Here is a 25,629-nt window from a genome sequence, read left to right as displayed (position 1 = left end):
GGGTGCCATAATCGACTCTCCAGCCGACACAAGCATTCTCCAAAAGGGCCTCATAGAAACAGACAACTGGTGCCAGAGCCATGGGCTCAAGCTAAACACCAAAAAGTGTATAGTCATCCCCTTTGGCAAAAACAAAGTGCCCACAAATTATCACATAGGTGGTAATCCATTAAGTACAGAAGAAGTAATTAGGGACCTGGGGACCCAAGTTGATAGCAATCTTTCATTTGACAACCACGTGGGCAAAGTGGTTAGAAAAACATTTTATATAGCCCACCTAATCATGAAGGGATTCACATCTAGATTAGGGGAGGTCATCATGCGACTTTACTCATCCCTCATCAGGCCCATAATAGAGTACAATGCCCCTTTTGGGATGTACCTTACCAAACACCTGCAGCAACTGGAAAGATCCCAAAAGTACCTCACCAAGAGGATCAAAGGGCTCAAACAGATGCCATATGCTGCCCGGTTAAAGAAACTCCAGCTCTACTCAATGGCATACCGCCTGCTCAGAGGTGACCTGTGCCTGATGTATAAAGCCATGTCCAACCCGGAATTAAGGGATATGCTGCACCTCAAAAAATCCAAATCCCATCGAGCTACATGCTCGAGAGACTTGAACCTCAGCACTGAAATAAATAAGACATGCTGGAGGGACACATTCATAACCCAGAGGCTCCCTTCACTCTGGAATAAAATCCCAGTCCAGGTTAGGCAGAGTCCCTCATTGACTCTCTTCAAGAGGAATCTTGATGAGTGGATGGGAGATAGAGGCACAGTATACTAACCTCGAAAAAGGGCATAGCAAAATTAATTTAAAATGGGTGGTGAAAGCCAAACATACTCTGGCTAGGCTTATAAATGCCCTAGGGCAGATAGCCTAGTATGAACCTATATGTATATATATATATATATATATATATATATATATATATATATATATATATATGTATATATATATCTTGGGCTTTTGATCAAAAGTCCAAATCCATTCCCACCGAACACACTTTAACGAAAGCGCTTTTTCAATGAAAGCGCTTTCGTTAAAGTGTGTTAAACAAAAATAAACGTTTTTGCAGGGGGGGCAAGCCCCACACCCCCCCAACTTTAATATTCTGTTTCCGAGATCGCACTACAGTGGGGAAAAAGAGAATTTTCTCTTATCTGCACCCTAGAACGACCTCCGCAACAGGCATACATACGCGAAAGTGATTCTTCGGTGAAAAGCACTTTCGCGCAAGTATGCCGAGCCGTAATGGATTCAGACTTTTGATCTTTTGATCAAAAGTCCTAGATCCATGTATGTATACACTGCACACACAAACACATATATATAAGCTGCAGGGACTTAGAACAAAAAGCTGTGGAGTGAGGCTCCCATTTGATGGATGTACTTCCATAGAAGTAAAAGTTTTAAAAGAGGTTTCTGAAGAAACTCTGGCTCCTCTTTTTTGTGGCTTAAGTCTGATGTCTCTGCTGAAAGGCTTTTGCAACCTTTGCCTTTGGACTATTAATAATACACCCTGTCATGCCTCCTCTGGAGGCCACTGTAGCCTAGGATTAAATCATGCCTTGTCAGACTATGCAAGGCTTTTGCCAAGAAGAGAGAGTTGAGAATTAACTCTGAGGGTGAGAGGAAATTGTTGGATCTTGTATGGAGGCCTGGTCTTTGGATTCTATTTTAAAACTGTAAGGCTGGAGAACCTCAGAGAGTTGTTGGAAGACTAAGTATTTGTCCCCTTCTTCCACCCCACTAAGCAGAAAACTTCTTAGGAAGACTGGTATAATTTTGCCAGAGACCGTTTATGCTAATCTAGTGTAGGCTTGAGAGACTTGACTAGTGTAAGCTAATCTAGTCTCTCCAGCCTTCCCTTCTAGTTTGTACCCCAGTTAGTAGAAAGAGATCCCCTCATCCTCAGAAGAGGATCTTTCTGAATTGGATGTCGATGGTCTGGACTACACTTCAGTTATCTTCTATTCCTTGTGTTTGAAAGTGAAGACACCTTCTCTTCAAACTTCCCACAATGAAGAAGTATCCTGTGGGGATGTAATTTTTTAAATTAAAAAAATATTTCAAATGTGAGGGTTAAGAAGCTGTCATTATCTCAGTTATTGAGGTGGACTCGCCAAAACAGTAGCTATCCAACTTTTTAGGAGCCTTTGAGTATGTATTTGTTTCCTTTCCCCAGATTCCCGACCTTGTGCCTGATGCACGCACATTTTTTGTAATTTAAAAAAAAAAAAAAAAAGTTGGCAGACCCTGCCTATATTTGTGTATAGGAGTAAATCTTGAGGGCCTTTACTGCTATAACCTTGTAGCAAATGATAGACATTTGTTCATTTGATAGATTTGAAAGAAAGGTCTGTGCATATTCCACTTTAGTTTTTACAACAGTAAGTTGTCATACTTGTACTTTTCCAGTATCTTCTCTAATTTTGCTAATATGCAGCAAACCCTAACTTCCTTACCAAACTCTTGCTCTAAATTGTCCATGCTGGAAATGTTAAACTCTTCCTTACAGCTCGCCAAGTATTCTATTAAGTGTGCTTTGGCACACTGGATGCTGTGTCTACGGCTGGTGCTATAGATAACAGTTGTGCAGAGTAATGTATGCATTAGATTGCAGAAATAACGCTCTGATACTGAATACTTTTCTTGTTATGGGCTATTTTGTTGGGAATTCTCCTGCTGAAATACTAAAGAAACCAAACTCAAATAATACAAATAAAGTTGTACTTTTAGTATGACAAGTCCACAAAAACAGCAAAATAAAATGAAGCAAAATTTATTAAAATAACATTGTTTCAGTAAGTACTTTTGCCTCCTTATGAGTCTTTTTCAGACTGAATAATGTATTTATCTATTAAGTAATTTTATTTAAATACACAAATAGTCACATTAATGTTCTAACCCTTTCCTCTTCAGATAAACAGACTCTCCCCTGTTCAATCCCGGTGGACAGCAAGCATTTAATTTCTATAGGTTTTCCATAAAGCAATCATTTCTTTAATTCCTTTAATAACTTTGTCCCATTGCTCATGTTTATATTCACTTTTACCAGACACTATCCCCAGTGTATCTGTACACTTTTCACTATATTACACCTCCTGTTATCCCTTCATAATCAAAACCTTTGTTTTTCTCTGTATACTTAAATCAATTGTCTTTAATATACTTAATTTTTCATTTATTTCTTTTGTCCATGATTTATTTTTAGCAATTATAATGTCATCTGCATAAGTATGCATTATCCGTATTTGTACGTCCATCATTTTATATCCTCCATTACTTGTCAGTTTATTTCCACCACTACTATATTCATGACTAATGAAAATATAACGCTGCTAGCTGGACATCCTTGTTTTATTCCACACTGATGTTCATCGTGTTTCACTGTTGCAGTCATTACTCTTGGATTATCCTGCTGGCAGGCCCGCAGTCGGCCAGAATTCCAAAGTCTAGGTCCGGCGTCGGCTGCTGTCGCCTCTTCCTTGATGCCAGTATCCCAGGGGTATAAAAGATGCAGCCGACGCCATTTTCTTCAGTCTTTCTTGCCGCGTGGTGCTCGAAGCAAAAGCAGTTCGCAAGTGCCTGTCGGCTGACTCCTGAGATTTTCAGAACCGAAGTCTTCATTAAAGCGAAGTAACCCGTTGGGGAAACTTTTTTCATGCTCCAGACCGATGTCAGAAAAATATAATTGTATTTCTTGTGGGAAGCAAATACCTCAAGGATACTGTATTCCTTGCCTAGGCCCTGATCACAACGTTGCTAGCTGTCGGGTTTTGTGCTAGATTTAACCAACGCACTATCAAGCGTCTGTTCGATTTTGCATTTCGTTACTTTGGCAGAAGATTTATTTCCATAATGCCGGCGAAACAGCCGACAACCGGAGTTTACAAAAAAACACAAGGATAGGCATCAGAGATCCAAAACCGGCGAGGCCTCTTTTAGGCCAGTCGCTGGTTCTGTGAAGCGCTTTCACAACCCCTGGCGCCCGCTACCTCAGAGCCACAAGCCGCTACCGACTCCCACGTGGAGCCGACCGGGCCTCTGGAAACTCAAGGTATTGGACACTCTGAAATCGATCTCTCAGATGGGTCCAGGGCCGCTGAGCAGGCATCGGCCTCTGAGGGGGTCTTCAGACCTACACAACTAAGTTAAGCCATCTTCAGCTTCAGAGACTAAGACTAAAGCAGCTCTAAAGGCAAAGAAACAAGTACAGCATTCTCCTGTTCAGACTTGCATGCCTAAAAAAACAGATGCTCAAAATGGCCGAAGACCTAATTACTTTAATCAGGGGCTCCCATCCTCCTCCAGAGACAGAGTATGATTCTTCTGTTCAGGTATCTATTTCCTCTGATTCCTCTTCTGAACAGGATTACTCCATGCTTCCCTATGAGGATTCTGATGCTGAAGAAATCCATTCCTTCAGCCTTTCCTCCTTTTGTGGAAACACTGCATACTATGAGGGAACATTTTCCACTGGGAGAGCCAAGATTATTCTGAATCTAAGAAAAGGCTCAGAGACTTCCTGCTTCTTCCTCAGCACAGACCCCTTGCTATTCCACCTGTTCTAGACATTGTAGATGTATTTTCAGAGTCCAGACTGTCCCCTGACTCTACCCCCTGCACCTGCTAAGCCAGACAGATACTACAGGGTCCTGGATTTTCATAAATTCCTATATAAAAACCCCGCTGTAGACCCAGAAGCTATATCTCTGGGTCCCAAGGGGGTTAAAGCTTCCACTGCAAAAAACCCTGTCCCCTCTGATATGGATTCTAGGGCTCTAGACAGATGGGGAAAAAAGTTTACACTTCTGCCACCCTGGCTGTAAGGGCTTTAAATTGTCAATTTCATATGCTTAAATATTAGCAATATTTAATGTCACTACTTAAACAGTAAGTGTTGACAAATACTGAATGTTCAGAGAACAAGGAATTGCAGGATTTATTGCATGCAACTGAACAAGTGGGAAAGCATACTTAGCAATGTGGTTATGATTCACTGGAGGGCTCTTGCAGGGCCGCTGTTACAGGTTCTGTTATTAGAAGGCATGCTTGGTCAAAGGAACAGACTCTGCCTCATGTTAAAGCAAAATTATTGGGTGCTCCATTACAGCATGATACTTTGTTTGGTGTTAAGGCAGAAGAGGTATTGAAGAAAATGGAGGATAAAGCTAAATCTATGCAGACAGTGAAGGATTTCTTATAGGTACAGCCACCCAGATTTAGCAGGAACTGGCCTTCTAAGAATTGGTCCTTTCCCGTGTCAGACAGACCACAAAGAGGCAGATACAGATGCCCTAGAGGCAGACAACAGCCCCAGGGCTCATACAGGCCCAAACAATGGGGTGCTTCTACCTCCAAAAGTAGAGAAGACAAATCACAGCCATATAGGAAACAGCCCCAATTACTTCCCTTTGCCACTGCCAAGCATTTATCTTTTGGCAGCACCCTTAGGGGGAAAGCTAGCACGTTTTTCACAAAATTGGCACATGATCACCCAGGACAAATGGGTCTTAAATATAGTCTCTCAGGGCTGCAGGTTCCACTTTCACACCCTTCCAAAGGCAAAAGGGTATGGCCAGACCTGCCACACAGTCAATGGGCAGAGGCACAAAACCAAGTTGCATCTCTCATGGACATGAGGGCTGTTCAGCCAGTGCCACAACAAGAGCAGGGACAAGGATTTTACTTGAGACTTTTCTTAGTACAAAGAAAGGACAAAGCATGGGGACCAATTCTGGACCTGTCTATTCTAAATACTTTTCTGGACGTTCCGAAATTCAAAATGTTGAGACTGCAGCAGCTTCTGCCCATGCTGGGCAAGAAGGCTTGGCTTGTAACTTTGGACCTCAGAGAGGCATACCTGCATGTCCCAGTCAGACAATCTTGCAGAAGATACCTCAGATTCATAGCTGGCTCAATGCATTACCAATTCTCTGCACTGCCCTTTGACTTATCTACTGCGCCCAGGGTCTTCACAAAATGTCTGGCACCAGTAATTGCATTTTGCAGACAGAGGAATTCAGATGTATCCCTACTTGGTCAACTGATTTATTCAAGCAGATACCAGAGACATTCTACTAAAGCATCTGGCGTTTGTAAAAAGATTGCTAATTTGCCTATGGTACAAAGTAAATGAAAAGAAATCAAAACTAGTACCATCTCAATAGAATAATATTCCTGCGTGCAAACTTAAATACAACTGCCCAGATGGCTTATCTCACACCAGACAAAGGCAACTGACTTCTTACTTCGAAAGCATGGCAACAAAGACCCAGTTATCTGCAAGAAAAATTCTGCAGGTTCTGGGCTTCATGGCCTCTTGCATTCTGCTAATTCCATATGCAAGACTGCATATGAGGAAACTACAATGGTATCTAAAAAGTGTTTTGACTCAACATTGCCACAGCCTGGAAACATTAATTTCACTCATTCCCTGCCTGCAACAGGAGTTTCGATGGTGGGCACAGGCCTGTCACCACAACAAGGGACAGCCATTCACTTTATCCACAAGCAGGCAAACACTAACAGATGCATCAGATTATGCCTGGGGGGCCCACATGGCAGGAAAATGTTTTCAGGGCACATGGCCCCCAAGCCAAAGGCATCTACACATCAATCAAAAAGAGATGCTAGCTGTACAAAATACCCTGACAGCCTTCAAGGACCTACTTCATCCAGGACAGCTTCTGATAAAGATGGACAACACCACAGCCATGTGGTACATAAACAAGCAGGGGGCCACACATTCCTACCCCTTCTGCAGACAAGCCATGATTTTATGGAACACAGCATGACCTACCAAGTACACCTGCAAGCACAATTCCTGCCAGGAAAAACAAATGATGTGAGTGTTCAATCTCGCCGTTTGTTCTTACACCTGGGTTCGGAGTCGATCCTCGGCTCCGTGTCGGCCGCTTGGCAAAGCTCTGCATCGAGAAGAAGCTCGAGACCAACCTATCTCCCACAATCCCTCTCTGCCTTTACCTCAGATCTAGTTTGCCGCTGCAACGTTCGCATCATAGTTGATGAGCTCGGACCACCTGAAAGCTAAGATTATATTTATCTAATAATTTTTGGATAATTTTTTTTTTTTCTTCTAACTTAAAGTTGTGTGTGTGTGTAGCGAGTCGAGGGCTTTCTCTAGTACGTATATAATTTTTATATACTTATATTAACTTAGTTCCCTCGGGGCCTACCCCACCCTTTAAACTTTATATCCTACAAACTTCTGGATTTGACTTTAACTACCGGATTTGACATATATTACTGGATTTGACTTTATTACTGGCTGTTACTGTTCAACTCTGTGTACTGTTTAACTTTTTGACTTTAGTGTTACCATGTCTGAAAAAGCTAAATCAGGCTTCAAACGGTGCCAATGTGGACAGAAGATGTCTGTCACAGATAATCATAGTTCCTGCGTCTACTGTCTTTGCCCTCTCCATCTGCAAAAAGACTGCTCCATCTGTCATTCTTTCAGTGGAAGAGTCATGACAGATAGGCGCAGGAAACTTATGGATAGAGGCCTTTTGAAGCCTGCATTCCAAGAGGCTCTGGATGCATCGGACCAGACATCTAAATCCTCAAAGGAATCGAAGACGTTGGAGTCCATGCCATCGGCTCCGAGCTCTTCATTTAAAGTTCGCTCACTGGTTCCACAGACCTCTGGGCCGAGTGTTGAACTTTTGTCAGTTACCGAGCCTCGAGTCTTGGAACCGGTGACGGAGCTTCCACCTCCTGTACTCTTGAGGTCGGCTCCGTCTTCGATTCCTTCGATGCGTTCTTCTAGGCCCCTCTCCGACACCGATGTAGACTGCGTGGTGCAGAAATTAATGGAGAATACGGCCTTGTCTAAACTCATCTGTCTCCTCCCAGTTGGTGTCGAGACTCGAAGGCCTTCCCTTATCTCCATCTGTTCCTCCTCCGAGGCCTGTTCAGTCTTCGGAGCCGGGAGAGGCTGATCTGATGATTGTGGAGCCCTCAGTGCCGGAACCGTCCTTCTCTCGGTTGGTACCGTTCACCTCGACTCCAACGGACCCATTACCAGAATCGCGGAGCCGAAGATCCATCCTTGGTTCGGGGACCGAGAGTCGGACCGACGTTTCGGTTCCAACTCTCCCTCTCGGAGCCTCGGCTCGGATCGACTCGGCTCCGTCCTCTGGGTCGATGCCCTCGGTTCCCGTCTCGGGGTTTCCTCCGCTTTTTTCGGAACCGAGGGATTCCTCTGCTCGGGACCCGGGGGCCTTCGACCTCATGAGGAAGGTGTTGTCGACTCAGACAACCACTTCAGCAGAAACAGCTTCTCCTTCCCATAAGGGTCCGTTATCCTCCTCTGCACCCACGGCTACATCAAAGCGTCGAGCACCAGTGTCTCAGCCGCCCCCAGAGTGTGCCCCCTCTTCCTCGGAGGCTTCATCGGATGCCCCCCCCCCGAGGAAGTTCCAAGGAAAAGATTGTGTAAGAGGAGACACTTGGATTCTCCACAAGAATCCTTGACATCGGACACTGATTTAGATGAGTCAGAAGGGTCCCCTAAATCACCCTCAGAGGATGTCTCCTTTTCTGACATCCTGGAGATCCTAAAACAGAGAGGTGATTGGCAAGCCCTACCCCCTTCTGAGGATGTCAGTCTTGCTGAAGGCATTCGGTGCTCGCCCTTCCTCCTCCTGGGTCACTCCACCCTTCGATGAGTTGATGGAACTGATTGCTCGAAGGGCGTGGGAGACACCCGACACAGTGGAGCCAGTCCCTAGAAAGCCTAATAAATATATTACTGCCCCACAAGACAAGGCTTATCTCACAAAGGGAGTTCCAGTGGACGCTATGGTGGTGGCAGTGGCCACTAAAAAGGAGATGTCTGAATCTTCCTCATCTGTCCATCCGCCTAACAGAGATTCTAGGACTATGGACAGGTATGGGAAGCGCATTTTTAGTTCAGCGGCTTTTTCTATGCGATCCCTGAACTATTTGACCCATTTCACACGGTTACAGAGGGATCTAATCAAAGAGTTGGGAGATACCCTCCAGGGTACTACAGATGCTGCTGTCTCGGAGAAAGTTACAGCACAACTCAATACCCTTACATCTATTGTGAACTCGTCCATGAGGCTGATTTCATATGCAGCCGAAGGATCGAGTAGGGCTGCGGCTTCAGCGATTGCTCTTCGTAGACAATCCTGGATGCGCTTATGTTCCTTTGCGGAAGCCTTCAAGTCTTCCTTTACTAACACCCCATTTGATGGTGCCACTCTCTTTGGCCCAAAAGTAACGGAGACCCTTACCCGGTGTGAGCAAGAGGGAAAGACACTGTCTGCTGTCAGAGTCCGTTTTTCCACCCCATCCAGACCGTACCCCAAAGGGCAACGTGGTGGAAAAATGTGGTTTCGAAAACCCCAAGGCTCTTTCCCAGGCACACAGGGTGATGCCCCCTCTAGAGGCAGAGGAGGGGGCAGAGGTGGAAGACGTCGCCCTGGCGGAAGAGGGGGTCCGCAAAACCAAGGTGACAGGGATACACTCCCCGGGAAACCTTTCCAGCACTCCTGAGAGGAGACCCGACTGTCCTGCTCTGGAGGCAGTCGGGGGTCAACTTAGCTTTATACCCTCAGGCCTGGCAAAGTCTTACATCAGACAATTGGGTAAAAAGCATGGTTACCAGAGGTTACAGAATTCCTTTCCTATTGCCCCCAATTCCGCAGAAAAGACTCCCAGATGTACCGCCCCATCTGCGAGACCCTGCAGCTATAGAAATTTCAAAGCTGCTAGAAAAGAGTCATCCAACCAGTCCCGGCGGGCCAAAGTGGATTCAGAACTTACTCAAGGCTCTTTTCAGTTCCAAAAAAGACAGGGGACTGGAGGCCAATTCTGGACCTAAGCAAACTCAATACCTTCGTCAAGAAAGAAAAGTTCCGGATGGTCACGCTTCAATCGATCCTTCCATTTTTACAGAAGGACGACTGGATGTGCTCAATAGATCTAAAGGACGCGTACTACCACATCAAAATGGCCAGGGCGTCCAGGGATCACTTGCGCTTCTGGCTGGGAGCCAGTCACTTTCAGTTTCGAGCCCTGCCCTTTGGTCTGACCTCAGCCCCCAGGGTTTTCACCAAATGTATGGCAGTGGTAGCGTCTCACTTGAGACGCCTGGGATTCCAGGTGTTTCCGTATCTGGACGACTGGCTCCTTTCTGCCACCACCGAACGTCTACTGATTCAGGCCAGGGATTACACACTACAACTCTGTGTTCATCTCGGAATTTCCGTAAATTTCGAAAAATCTATATTACAGCCATCACAGCATATCTCATTCATAGGAGCAGAATTTGGTACGCATTGCCTAATCCTAAGGCTTCCTCCAGAAAGAATAGCCTCCCTACAAAACCATACATTTCTTCTCCTGTTGTCCAAAAAATCCCCAGCAAAACTGGTTCTGAAGGTTTTGGGTCTCATGGCAGCTTCTCTCATTGCGATACCCTTGGGAAGACTGCACATGAGAGTTCTTCAATGGCTACAGTTTGCACAATGGTCGTCCCAACAGTTACCCTTGACACACGAAATTCACATCACAAACATCTGCAAATCGCACCTGTCTTGGTGGCTTCAGATTTGCAATCTCTCCAGCGGACGACCATTTGTGCTACCCACGCCGACAGCTACGGTAACCACGGACGCTTCCCTGATAGGGTGGGGGGGCATCTTTCAGGGACAGACAGTCCAAGGCGAATAGACCAAATTGGAGTACAATCTGCACATCAATGTTCTAGAGATGAGGGCAGTGTTTCTAGCGTTGTAACACTTTTCTCCCCTTCTTCCTCTAGGGACCATTGCAGTTCAGTCGGACAACATGTCCGTAGTCTGGTACATAAACAAGGGAGAACCAAGTCTTATCAACTATGCAGAGAGGCCATGAGAATCTGGCAATGGGCAGAGTCCACGGGTCGCTTTCTGATAGCAACGCACATCCCGGGGTTATCCAGCGTCATAGCGGACAGGTTGAGCAGAGCCATCCTGTTACCTCACGAGTGGTCCCTCAAACGATCAATTGCGAAGAAAATTTTTCGCAAATGGGGCCAGCCTTGCTGCGATCTGTTTGCGTCTCCAATGAACGCCAAATGCAGAAGCTATTTTGCCCTATTACCCCCTCCAAGGGAAGTCCCCAGGGACGCTCTGGTTCACGATTGGCCCCCAGGCCTCCTGTACGCCTTTCCTCCTATTCCTCTGATTGCAAAATTTCTACAGAAAGCCAACAACCTGGAGAGGACAATAATCCTCATTGTCCCATTCTGGCCTCGTCAAATTTGGTTTCCCTTTCTTCAAGCACACCAAATTCGGGAACCCTGGATCCTGGACCCGGAGCCGGATCTACTGACCCACTTGTCAGGGGCTCCCCACCCGTCGCTTCTCTCCCTCAGTCTAGCAGCTTGGCTGCTCCGCTTCCCTTCTTAGCCAGGTCTGATCTTCTTTCCCCTGCAGTTCAGAATATTCTAGTGGCTTCTCATAAGGCTTCCACTACAAAGATTTACACTAGTAAATGGAAGCGTTTTGTACACTGGGCAACTACACAACAATTGGATCCTGTAATAGCCCCACTAAACAGAGTCTTGGAGTTTTTATCCGAACTATTCCACCAAGGAGCTTCTCCTGCCACTTTGAGAGTTCAATTGGCTGCCATTTCAAACTTTCATGTGGGAGAAAATGGGGCGCCTATTATGGCTCATAGACTTTGTAAGGCCTTTCTAAAAGGATCTTTCCATATCAGGCCACCAGTTAGAATTCCTACATCACCTTGGAATTTGAACCTTCTATCACAGCTAATGCTACCACCTTTTGAACCAGCCTCTTTTGTTCTTTGAAGTTTTTGTCATGGAAAACCCTTTTTCTGGTAGCTATCACATCAGCCAGACGGGTATCGGAACTTCAAGCTCTTTCCGTTAAACACCCATATTTGATCTTTCACCCTGATAGAGTATCTCTTCGCACTAATCCATCCTTTCTTCCCAAAGTTTGCTCCGTCAATAATATTAATCAGTCCATTGAGCTCCCCACATTTTTCAAGAACCATTCCAATAAGTTGGAATATATGTTACACAAGTTAGATGTTCATAGACAACTCAGGTTTTACTTGGATAGAACAAAGGATCACAAAAAAACAGATCAGCTCTTTATAGCCTTAGCAGACAGCAGAAAGGGCATGGCAGTTACGAAACGAACCCTTTCCAAATGGCTTTCCGATTGTATTATTTTTGTTTATACTGCCTCTGAGCAGAGTTTACCTGTCAAGCCCAAAGGGCATTCTACAAGATCAATATCTACATCCCTGGCTCATGCAGCCCGCCTACCATTGGACACTATTTGTGCGGCTGCCACTTGGTCTAAGCCACATACATTCATTACTCATTACAAAGTAGATAGGGTTTCCAGGGACAGGGCAACCTTTGGTTCCACTGTGCTCAGGAACGTTCTCCTGTGAGTTCCTCAGGAACACGGAGCTAGGGACGCTACCCAGGTGTAAGAACAAACGGCGAGATTGAACACTCTCACATATAGAAGTTATGTCCTTACCATAACGTTCCATGTGGAGTGTTCATCTCGCCTTTGTTCTTACATTCCCACCCTCAGGAAGAACGTCCAGTTTAGGTGTCTGGTTTGGTTCTCCCGCTTCTGCTTTTGTTCAGTTGTTGCGGCTGTTTTGGTGTTATGTTCACTTCCGTTGAGTTCTGGTTTGTTTGCAAACTAGGTCTGAGGTAAAGGCAGAGAGGGATTGTGGGAGATAGGTTGGTCTCGAGCTTCTTCTCGATGCAGTGCTTTGCCAAGCGGCCGACACGGAGCCGAGGATCGGCTCCGAACCCAGGTGTAAGAACAAAGGCGAGATGAACACTCCACATGGAACGTTATGGTAAGGACATAACTTCTATTTCTGGCAGATGAACTAAGCAGAAACCATGGATGCTCACGAGTGGAAACTAGACCATCAATTTTCAGCATGATAACAAGGAAATGGGGATGCCCAGACATAGATCTTTTTGCCTCCCCTCACAACTGCCAACTTCAGAGATTCTGCACAAGGACTTATCACAAACAAGAATGGAAAGTGGATGCTTTGTTATTCAGCTGGAACAACCTTACAGTATATGCCTTTCCTCCACTGCCTCTCCTCCCCAAGGTACTCCTAAAGGTCAAACAAGAGAAGCCACAAATTATTCTGATTGCCCCGGATTGGCCACCCCAGCACTGCTACCCAATTCTAAGGAGCTTGTCCCAATGCCCAGCCTGGACATTGCCTCAAATTCCTCATTTACTGACCCAACAAAACAATCAAATCCTGCACAGCCAACTCAGAACTCTAAATCTAGCTGCATGGATAGTGTAACCATTCAGATTACACCTCTCTCAAGCGGTTTTGGATGTTATTTTGGAGGCCAGGAGGCCCAGCACCAGAAAATCTTATGCAGAAAAATGGAAGAGATTCTGTGCTTGGAACCAGGCACAAGGAATTGACACGCTTGTTCCAAATATTCCTCACATGTTACAATATCTAACGGAGATGATGCTGGACAAAGGCCTATCCTTCTCATCAATTAAGATCCATGCCTCTGCCATTTCAGCTCATTACAATACAGACCCACCTATTTTTTCACATCCATTGCTTAGGCAGTTCCTCAGGGGGGGCTAAAAACATAAACCCTCCAAGGAGAGCACCAGTACCTGCATGGGACCTCAATTTTGTCTTGAAAAAACTCACACTGTCTCCTTTTGAGCCAGCCAATACAGCTGAGTTAAAATTCTTATGGAAAACAGCTCTGCTCCTAGCAATAACTTCAGCAAGAAGAGTCTCAGTTGGGCATTAATGGCAGTGGAACATTTTATTATCTTCCATCCGGACAGGGTTTCTCTAAGGACAAACCCAACATTTATGCCCAAGTTAGTGTCCAGTGTGGCTCTTAACCAAACCATTCATTTGCCTACTTTTTACCCATACCTTCAGAATAAAGGGGAGAGACTTCTGCATTCTTTGGGCATGCACACAGCTATGCTTCTACTTGGACAAAACTAACGCTTTCAGAAAGGCTGAGCAACTTTTAGTGGCATATGCTGCAGGATCACAAGGAAAGGCTATCTCAAAGCAGACTATTTCAAAATGGATAGGACACTGCATTCATTTCTGCTATTCACAACATGCAAATCAGTGCCTAAGGGCATTAGACCACATTCTACCAGGGCAGCAGCCACCTCAGCAGCCTTTCTCAGAAGAGTACCAACCAAGGATATTTTGGAGGCTGCAACTTGGACTTCAGTGCACACTTTTAGTAAGCAGTACCACTTACCTATTTACTCTAAATCCAGAGCAGGCTTTGCCACTGCAGTTTTGCAGGGTCTTATAGCCACTGCTAATTCTGTTTAGGCCCAGCCGCCCAACCTCAGCTTTGGGATTCAACCCAAGTGTAATGACTGCAACAGTGAAACATGATGAACATAGTACAGTTGTGTACCTACCATAAATGTAGATGTTCGAGTGTATTCACTGTTGCAGTCCAGGTTACCCTTCCACCATCCCCCTTTCTTTGCTGGGACTTATCTGTACTTCTCTATCCTATGCAACCTATGTGGTGTATTTGCTTGTAGATGAAGGTATTGTATATTTTAGTGCATGCTTTTATAAGCGATGTTTTTAGCCTGCCCTTTTGGGGGCATCTGACATCTGGGGCAAGAAAAACTGAAGAAAATGGCATCTGCTGCATATTTTATACCCCGGCGCACTGATGTCAGGGAAGAGGCGACAGCAACCGACGCCGGACCAGGACTTTGGAATTCAGGCCGACTGCGGGTAGCCTGCCAGCAGGATAACACAAGTGTAATGACTGCAACAGTGAATACACTCTAACATCTACATTTATGGTAGGTACACAACTGTACTTTTCTGCTGGTTCATGCTTCAGTCTCCTCTTTGGACAAGAAAACAGATTTTTTTTTTTACTTTTACATGCATCCCTTTTATAACACAGACATATGGTTAGAATCTACTTTTAAGGTAAGTTAACTTGCACAGCTGTTTTCTGCTTGCTGTTAATCCCTGTATTCAGTCTCCTACTTCTTGGCACCATCATGATAATGCTGGAAGTGAAAAAATATGGACCTGCATGGTTCTATCTTCAATCATGTTCGTGGACTATACTGATTTGTAGAAGAGACTGAGCAATTCCGGTTCATCTTGCCTTTTTTTTTTCTTTCTTTCTGCTTTTCCTAGGGTATTCATGGAATGCTTAACTGCTGTTCGCCCACTTTAGAGTGCAGAGCATTTGTTCTTAGCTGGACTACCTGTTTCAGGCAAAGTCCTAGGAGTTAACTAAATTTTTAAATTCTTTTGGTGCTTGACCAAGCTAGGAATATATCTGAATTTTAAGAAATCCAGCATTATCCCTTCCCAAATGGAATGCTGTTTTTAGGCCATCTTGGTCATAAAGATTTGCTGACTGTCTCCCCCCACAGGAGAAGCTTGTAGAGCTTAGTTTTGTCTTTCCAGACTGCCCAGTAAATGTTCATGAGTGCAAGGACCACACTAAACATTCCAGGTTGCGTGTCCTTTTCAGTTCTGATGGTCTCTTTGGTGATGCTTTGCATGAACACTCCATTGGTACTTCAAAAATCTCAAATGCCCACACTTTCATTCCCCAGAGAGGGTAATACTCATTTTCCCAGTCAGCAAATAATTTGGATAGTGGTGCAGGTGAAAGCCAATCCTGGGGTACATTTTTTTGTGCTCATAGGATGACCAGACTCTTGCCTCTGACATCTCAATCTTAGCTGTGTGTGTGCATTTGAATGTCCTAAGGATTCAGAGTACGTAGGATACCCTGGACAAGGCTAGGCACATTGGTATGAGAGATATGCTGGCTGTCATTTTTTGTTTGTTGTCCTCAGTCCAGTTTTATGATAGAGCCCTCATCTTTGTCACAGTGAGGACATGTTAACAGGCAAGGTGGCACACATACTAGCAGCTTTCCTAACTTTGGATGTTTTAGATGGCCAGTTTACAATCCAGTGGACAACAAAGGGTTTTCATAATGTTTGTTTAATCTTCCAGTAATGCCAGCGGAGAAGATGGTGTCAAGCTTTGGCCGGGTTGAGATAGGCAGCATGCACAGTAACCACTACCCACAGATTTTTTAACCTTTTCGATGTTTACTAGGTTTGAGACAGGATCTACCATTTACAAAACCAATTTGAGTAGAGTCTAGATCAATTAAGTTGCATATGTCTGCATGAATGAGTTCTGTTATGGTACGTTTTATGGTATAGCATATAAGATAGGCCTTTGTTTACCTGGGTTATTCAGACTACCCTCTGCCCCCAAGTTCTTCATTAAGTGGCGCTGGTTGCAGTTAACCAGAGGCTGCTTGGGTGTCAGGGTATTCCTTACTTGGATGGGTGGATCCTTCCTGTTTCAATCTTGGGGAAATTAATTGCAGCTTACGATTTTATTTTCCAATAATTCCGCACCTTAAGGTTTGCAGTAAACTTTGCAAAGTTTCTGAATCCTTCCTGGACTCTCAAGTTTATAGGATGCTCTATATACACCTGCGCAAATCCAGACTTTTTCCAGAATAAATTTCTGGTATTTTACAAGCAATGACCAAGATGCATTGAGCTGCTTTTGTGTTGGCAGCTGCATGCTGTAGGGAGTTATGGTTCATATTTCTTTCTTTTTACAAGGCATTCTGAGAGTCTTGCAGTTGATCTTGAGGACTTGGCAAAGTCAGTGCTGGAATCTGATGTCAAAAACATGACTGTCCAAGGTTGTACAGGTGGTACCTCACAATTCCACCACCTTGCAACTCAACCGTTTTGAAATTCAGCCATGCTTCCAGCCACCTGGGTGTCCTGCAATTCAAGCACCATCTTGCAATTTGACTGGGAAAGGAGGCTGAAAGTTGTTCATTGTTTTCTGTTGTTGCTGTGTTTATGTAGAGCAGTTCATAGGATCGTAGGAAGTTACTAGGCTATTGGCCCTGAGGTCCTTATAAGCCCAGCCAGGAGTGACCTCCATAGGACTTGTGGAATAAACTCCCTCTCCACGTCGAGCAGAGTACACCCCTGGGAATTCCACCTGTTTCTGCTGTTTCTTTGTGTTTCAAAAAAGTGAAGAAATGGGGCCAAAGAAGGATAATACTGGCAAGAAAAATAAGTGGCTGAGCATTGAAAAGAAAGAAATCTATAGGTAAAATTGAGAAGAGGTAAAGTAGGACGCGTAGCAGAACAGTATGGTGTGCCTAGGGGTGCTAAGGTGTCAAAAGGAGCAACAAAGGTTTTGGACAAACACAGAAAAACAGCTCATGAAGATAGAGAAGATGCTTCTTGTTTGGATCCATGAAAGGCAGATGAAAGGAGATCCAGTAACTCGGGCCATTGTCTGTGAGAAAGCCAGACTCATCTTTGAAGATCTACAAAAATAAAAAAACTCCAGGAAGTAGCTCACAGCAAACCGAGGAATTTAAAGCAAGTAGGGGATGATTCCACAGATTTAAAAAGTGGCATCCACAGCATTCTGAGACGAGGAGAGGCAGCTAGTGCTGACTAAGAAGGTGCTCAGAAATTTGTCAAGGAATTTGAAGAATCTGCCAGAACAGATGGATGTGATGAAACTGGGCTTTTCTGGAAGAGGTTGCAAGTAGGACTTGCATAATCCAAGAATAAGCTAGGAATCCAGGTCACAAACCCACGAAGGATATGCTCACACTCCTCCTGGCAGCAAACACCAGTGGAGACGTGAGGCTGAAGCCTCTGCTGGTGCATCACTCAGAAAACCCAAGATTCTTTGGAAAAAGATTATAAAATCAAAACTGTCTAATGTAGAACTCCAGCACCAAAGCTTGGGTAGACCAGTCAGTTTTCAGGGATTGGATTTTCGAGGAGTTTGCTCCAAGTGTCAAAAAGTACCTGACAGAACAATTTACCAATGAAAGTTCTTCTGCTTCTGCACAATGCCTCTGCCCACCCACAAGAGTTGGAGGAAATTCTTCAGACAGACTATAATTTGATCAAGCTTCAGTTCCTGCCTCCCAACACAACTTCTCTCATTCAACCTATGGATCAACAACTCAATGCTTGCTTCAAGAAGCTCTATACAAAAGCATTTTTCTCAAGGTTCAGCGTGACCCTTTCATCAGATAAAACACTGAAGGGATTCTGGAAGACTGAGTTCAGCATTCTTCATGCCATATCCATTCATCAAAGGTGCCTGGGATGGAATGTTGCGAAAGGTCTTTCTGCAACCTGCAGGAAACTGGTTCCTTCCTTTTCCTAGGGAGAAATTGAGGATGAAGCAGCTGAAGATGCTGAAGTGCTGCAAGACGTTTCCACAGCAGAGCACCTGGACATATGGGATGTGGAGGAACTGCTTCAAGACCATGATGACAAGCTCATAGTGGCGGAACTTGCAGCATTTTGCAGTGAGCACTTCAAAGAAAACGGGAAATTTCTTCTGACAATTTGGATGCCAAGGAAAAAGGACCTATGCCAGCAGCTTGCATTTTAGAACTTTTATCCAACTGGGAAGAAGGTGCAGGTTACAGTCATGGAGTGACTGATGTCAGTAGGATGACGGACTTGTTTAACAACACAATCATGCACCACTTCAAGACCATCCTGGAAGAGGGAGAGAAGTCACTTTGGACAATTTTTTTTCACCTACCAGAAAAGAGGGAACAGGCAGGACAAGGTGAAGACTCCCCTTCAAACAACTAAAGACTAAGTGGACTCTAAATATGGTGACTCGTTCAGTTTTTAGCATGGATACTAGTGGGGGCAGGGAGAATGGGCGCAAGTGTATGTCCTCATCTCCCTTGAATGAATGAAGTAGAGGGGGCCACTGAGCAAAGTCCTGGAGAGGGATTAAAATAAAACACAAGTATACACTGTGTTTCTTTTGTGGGTGTGGATGAGAAACTGCTGTAAGATGTTTTAAGTTATAATTTGTCACATTAAAATGAGCTAAATAAAACCTTAATCGTAATTGGAGATTTCTTAACTGCTATCACACGATGTAATGAGCATGAGTTTTAGCTGGACAGGGAAACATTTTATACTGAATTCGTAGATGGATTTAACATCAAATAAATTTGTATGTGACATATGAGCCATAGTTTAAGGAAAGTACAGTAGACATGCATTACTCCTCCATTTAAGAGCTGTTCTACACTTCAAATCATGGTGAGCTACATTTTTAAAAATTTTTAGTGTATTTTTTTAATTTTGTTTGGGCTGGGAACGAATTAAACCATTTTCCATACATTTGTATGGGAAATGCCATCTTGCAATTCATCTGCCGTTCCGGTATGGATTACGGTTGTATTGTGAGGTACCACCTGTATCTGAAGCATGTGGTGTGGTGGCTCATTGACTAAGACCTTTATGTGGACATCCCTTTCCAACTTAAGTGACTGTTTTCATAAATTCTCAGAACTAGGTGGGGGTATTATCAATGTCAAGATGGTTCAAGTTGTTTGGTCACAGAACGACACCAGTCTGCATGTCATTCTCCTAGAGATGAGGGCAGGCCTTCTTACTCTGTAGGCATCTCCGGATTCCCTTTCTCAAGGAGCTTAGATGTAACGTATGTCAGTAAGCCAAGAGAAACTCACTCCTACCCATTTTTAAGAAGGGCTGAAGTAGTTATGGGGAATGGGCTATGTCTTCATAAAGCTTTTTGATTGCTTCTCCATGAATGTGAGCAGCTGTCTCCCTGTTGAGGAGGCCTAGCAAATGCCTGCTGATGCTGCATGAGAGGTCTCTGTCTGATAGTGAAGTCTCTTTCATTGATTGGTGAAGCCTCACTGTAATACACTGGCCTACCTGACCAACAGCAATTGTAGCAACTTTTCACAGATTCGCCACCCAGGGCAATGGCCCAGAGGCACCTTAGTTTTGGAGTGGCCGCCAGGTCTCCTTTATGACCTATCCCAAGTTTCCTGCCATTTCCAAGTTTATACAGAAGGCAGGATTGAGCAGGGTCATGTTTACCTTTCTTTTCATCCATTTTGAACTGCTGCCCATGCTGCTCTTGATTTGCAGCTTGCCCATTTAACTTTGTGTTTTTCTAAGAGTATTTTATTGCCACATCAGTTGGAGAACATTGATATATTTATCAGTACTTTTGGAGTACATAAGATGCTTTCTGCATATTATATTTTGTAACATTTGTACTATTGAACATTTGTAATTTGTAGCTTTTGTCTATGGCTCGGGCATTGATATGAAATGGTCCTTGGACCATCCATCTTACCTGGTTAACAAATGTAAATAAAAAAAAATTGCTATTGAGGGTGTATCCAGTGTGAAGTCTGATTTACTGCTTGAATGGTTAGTGTGATGACAGGTTGACTACCTTTATAGCATTAGTTACATTTAGTAATAGTGGTACCTACTCCAAATATATAGCTTCAGATCTGGAACTCGACCTTGCAGACTCCTTAGATGGAAGGAAGTCTGACGTTGTGTTCCCTTGGTTGGGGTGATTGAAGTCTCTTGTATTTGAATGTTAGAATCTTTAACCTGAAATGCTACTTGACCATCTCGAGGAAATGGGTGGACCACTAACCAGACTGTGCTAGCAGACTTTCATAATTGGCAGCCTCCATGCTTCCTGAATATTTACTGGTATTGCTCTTGAACTTGATCTACATATATTTGAGTCCCTGTTGGTCTGTTTACTCTGACCACTGTAGATTGGGGGGAAGCTTTGCTGTTTTTTGTAAGAAGTTAGAATAGAAGTTATGCATAGAGCATACTTGTTAAGATGGATATGTTAAAAAGTGAACACTTGTTAACTTCCTTAACCTTGTTTTCCACTGTGTTGGAACTGGTGGTCTGCTTTTTCTCAGTTTGGTCAGTTTTAGGCCTCTCAGGGTTTCACACTTACCTCGTGGCTGCTAACTTGACAACAAATGAAGATGTAAGTATGAATATTGAAAATCCTTTCGTTTTTCAGAATCTCTATGATCAGACAATCTGTTTTCCTACTCCGAGATGACTGTAAATAGTTTATCAATGTAAATAATAAAATGGTATCTTGAGTAATAATGGGAAGCTGTTTATCGGAAATTAAACACAAAAAATGATCTTGGTTTATTTTTAGTTTGCAGTTAAAACATAGTATTTGTATTACCTAAAGATGAGCTGTTAAATGTGCTTGATTATCATTTGTTTCAGCATAGTGCTCAGATAAAATGAAAGGGAAGAAGCCAATGCAGAGGTAACTGATGCATTAAAATGTTATGTGGGTGCTTTGGGATATGTTACTGTGTAATAGTTCATTATAGGATTGTAGAGTAATCAGCTTTTGTTTTTGATGTCCAGTACACCATGTGAACTATAGGCAGAATGAGAGCTTATCTGGAGTTAGATTTAACACTTACTAAAATAAAGGCATTAACATTCCAACCCCTAAAGAACTAGATCTGTTCAACAGCCAAGTGTTGCACTCTCTCTCTCAGTTCAGTAGTAAGTTTGGTGCTGCTGATGTCAGCACCTCAAAAGTGATTTGTTTAGTTGTTTCTATGCTTTGGAAGTCAGCTGAAAACTCATTAGCAGTGTAAATATTGTGGGGCTGTACTGGATAACCTCCTCTAGGACAGCTATTTAGCCTGAATTTGTTCATAAAGGGTGAAGTGCATTATTACAGCCACTTTGATGGCACTGATGGCTCTTGAGACCCTAAAATGGATGAAATGAGTTGTTCATATGTAATTGAAGTCTTGGCCAAATTTAGTTGAGTAATAGCATTATTTTTACCCCAGTGGATTATTAGCCACCTCTCTTAGAAGAACTTGAATTTGATGGCTACCTGTGACATGCATGTTCCAGCTTTGGCCTATTTCTTCATATCCAGTAACTTCCAAGACGCTTCCTGCGGACCGTAATTGGCTTGTTACGTGTTCCCTTTGTCTTGTCTGTCTGCTGTAAAACTACTTTCAGCAGAATGTGGGTGGGATCACAGCAGCCACCTTCTGGAATTAGAATTGAATTTGATGTAGTCAGCACAATCTGGTTTGGAGTAGCTGGTCTTGCAACAGCATTCTGAGTTGGCTTTGTGTTAATGTCATTAATGTATAACCTGTGTTGACAGGAACTTATTCAGGAGATGATCTTCATATGGTTCACAGTTACAGTAGTACTGACTTCTGACACGGCTGCTGGATGCCTGACATCCATGTAGACTTCCTAAGCATAGCACCCTTCTTTCCTGGAAGGGCGCATTCCCCTGAGGGACGGAGGCAATATGTCCTGTTATAAACAAGCAGCCATCCATCATACTTATTTTTTCTTGCCATAGAACCCTTGTTAAGACCGGGATCTGTCTGTCATCCTTCATTTTGCCCGAGGAAAAACAATCTTATAACTAATTACTTGCATAGTGTCAACAGTCTGTCATTTGGGGGCCTCTACAGTTAAATACCGTGTTGGGAAATCTCTGTTGCTTAACATTTTATGACATTGAGTTGTATTTTAGGACAATTAGATTAGTGTTTTCCTGAGTAGTGTTTTTCTGGGTGTGTATGCAATGGTCAGATGCCTTGCAAGGATTACCATTCACAATGTGCCTACTGTCTAGGACCCATCTGTCATGTCTCTAATTGTACCATTTGCTGAAACTTTAGCCACAAGCCATTTAGTCTTGAAGGAACCTCTCCCTTCTCCTGTCTGAAAAAGAGGGTTTTGGTCTGCACTCCACTGTTGTCAGGTCTTGTAATTTGTAACCTGTCACGATCGCTGCTCCTTCCAAAAGGAAGGAGAAGAATTTTTAGAAGGATTAATGGAGATAGACTGAGGAGAGTCTGTAGCTCCCAGTGTCCAGTTTCAGCTTGAGGGAGTGGGATCCAGTGAGTTGACTTCACATCCACCGTGTCTTGCACCTGAATTACCGGAGGCCTCTGGTATTGCTGTTCTGGAAGCCACAGTACATTTATACATAAACACATTCTAAACTGAAGGCCAGTGTTGATATTTGCTGAGATGCCCTGTCACAGGCAGCCAGGTCTGATGCCCAGTTCATTGTTTTGAAAGAGAAGGGTAATAGAGTAGAAGTCCTTGATAGGTGGACTTTTGGGGCACAAGTCCATTGGCCCTGGCTTTCCCAGGTGACAGCCCCAGCAAACAGGACCTTATAAGTTCAAACATAGGATATGTTCTCACCTCAGCTCTTTGCAGTTTCACAGACTCCAGGTAACAAATCGACACTGGTAATCCCTACTTCTTCTGGCCAGCCTTTATTCCAGGACTAGTTTTCCCTAGATCAGGAGTTTTTGTAGTTTTAGCAGAATTTGCAGCCTGCTGACGGCCATCAGTCTGTATCTGGAATTTCCTCTGCTAATAGAAGTAACCCTTTCCAGAGAAATTCTAGCTTCTTTTATAGTGTGAAGAAAAACTAGACTACTACTTCCAGATGTCTAACTTTATAAAGGCACAGACACTGAAGACTTGTCCTTCACATATCCTAAAGAAAAACATGATAGGGAAGGTACCAGCAGAGCAAAACAAAGGATGTTATGCTGTCCTGTCTCGCCTTCATTCTATGCTGGTTGGGTTCAGAACCGAGCATCGGTTCCGACTCTGCCTAATTCAAAAGCTCAAGAGCTTCCACTGGGTTGAGGCTATGGCCCTATCCCATGATGCTCAGGGAAGTTTACCCAGATCTCGTTTGCCGCTCAAGAAGATCGGGTGACTTCTAAACTGGCTCTTGGCCAAGTGATTTTTCATTTGTACCTTTTTCTGTAGTTTTTTATATTTGGATAGTTATTTCTATAGCATTTTAATAGTTTTATTATTAAAAGGGTTACTAGTTTAATGCTTCACTATTTCCCCTGTTTTGGTGGTGTTGGCAGTCTCTTCTCGTCAGGCCTGTTGTGTTTTCTTGTCATTACAGTCCCTATCCCTTTGTTGTAAGCTCGTTTTTACTTAGAGAGCTTTTTTTATCCCCTTATAGGTAGCTCGTTTAAGCTAGAGAGGGCTCTTTGTGACCCATTTAACTTAGAGGGCCGCTCCCCTACCCTTTCGTTTTCTTCCTGTTTGTGAGGAGAGTCCGTTTGAGTGTTTCTTCTCTGTTTAGCGTAATGGTTGTTTGTGAGGCTTTAAAGCTTTTTTCCTTTAAAAAGAAATTATATATATATATATATATATATATATATATTTTTTTTTTTTTTTCATATACTGTAGTGCTAAACCTGGATTGTTCTCGTAGATTAGTTTTCTTGTGTGTATAGTCATATTAAGTTTCTGTTAATAGTGTAGAGTTACATTGATTGCTCTGACTTTATTGTATGGGGTTCTGATTTGAAATTGTAAGAGTTATCCCTTTTAGAGGGTTACATGTCAGTATTTTTTTTTTTGGTACATGTCCTGATCAGACATGTCTAAAGACCCGAAAGAACTGAAACCATCTGGTTTCAAGAAATGCGATAAATGTAACTAGAAAATGTCCCTTACAGATGGCACACCAGTTGTATGTATTGCCTGTGTGCCCTTCATTTACAAGAATCTTGTGCTTTGTCATGCTTTCATTAGTAGCGCACTTAGAAAGCAAAAACAAGTTAATAGTGAGAGGGCTGCTTAAGACCCCTTTCTCAAAGGTTTTGGAAGGGTCTCAGAGCTCTAAATCTTCTGAAAAATCCCCTTCTAAATCAGATAAGTGGGGTAAAAGGACTGCTGCTTAGGCTCCAGCTTCTGAGCCACCTAAAAAACTTGTGGCAAAAGAGTCTGGCTTGGAACCAAGGGCTCTTGGTTCCGAAAAGTCTCCCTCTTTGGTAATGACCGTAACTACGGAATCGACAGATGTTCTTCATCTCACATTGCTGCAGTCCTTACACTTGGGTAGTCCGCTGTCCTCGGTCGGCCCGAATATCAAAGTATAAGGCTGACGTCGGTCAAGGCGCTTTAAACTGACATCAGGACGTCAGGGTACAAATGCGCATGACCGACGTCATATCCTCAGTCTTTTTTGCCGCATGGTCCGATGCAGAAGCAGCGTTGCAAGTGCCATTCGGCGATGTTCTTCATCTCACATTGCTGCAGTCCTGACACTTGGGTAGTCCGCTGTCCCAGTCGGCCCGAATACCAAAGTATAAGGCTGACGTCGGTCAAGGCGCATTAGTCTGACGTCAGGACGTCAGGGTACAAATGCGCATGACCGACGTCATTTCCTCAGTCTTTTTTGCCGCATGGTCCGATGCAGAAGCAGTTTTGCAAGTGCAGGTTGGCGTTCTGAGATTTTCCGAAGTCGGAGTTTCAGACCGAATCCAAGTTGGCTAAGTACCCCGTTGGGGAATATTTTGGTTTTTCTTGCCTCAGTATTTTACCGGATGTCAGAAAAGTGAATAACTGTATTTCTTGTGGGAAACAGATACCTCATAGGGATTACCATACCTTGTGTATACCTTGCTTAGGGCCTGAGCACGACGTTGTTGGCTGTCGCTCTTGTGCTAGATTTAACAAACGCACTATAAAGAGAAGATTAGATTGTGCCAGGTTAGTTTTTGGGAAGCGGTGTAATTATAAAATGCCGCCGGATGCTCCGACGCCCGCTTCGCTAAAAGCGCAAGGACAAAACAGCAAAGCCTAGGCTGGAAGAAC

General features: G+C 43.7%; 1 protein-coding gene across 2 annotated transcripts in view; it reads left to right on the top strand.

The window, feature by feature from the left end:
* Nucleotides 1–25,629, top strand: part of ZDHHC18 (zinc finger DHHC-type palmitoyltransferase 18) — a 1,033,940-nt gene that overhangs the window by 307,388 nt on the left and 700,923 nt on the right. For both annotated transcript variants that reach the window (XM_044084102.1, XR_006366315.1), the window contains exon 6: nucleotides 20,854–20,956. In XM_044084102.1, coding sequence (XP_043940037.1) covers nucleotides 20,854–20,956 — 103 coding nt within the window. The remainder of the gene's footprint in view (nucleotides 1–20,853; nucleotides 20,957–25,629) is intronic.

The sequence above is a fragment of the Protopterus annectens genome, chromosome 1.part1, assembly GCF_019279795.1.
Source record: "Protopterus annectens isolate FY-2018-M chromosome 1.part1, PAN1.0, whole genome shotgun sequence".
NCBI classification, from domain to species: domain Eukaryota; kingdom Metazoa; phylum Chordata; order Ceratodontiformes; family Protopteridae; genus Protopterus; species Protopterus annectens.
The sequence above is the reverse complement of the archived record's forward strand: the minus strand, read 5'-3'. Positions and strand labels throughout refer to the sequence as shown.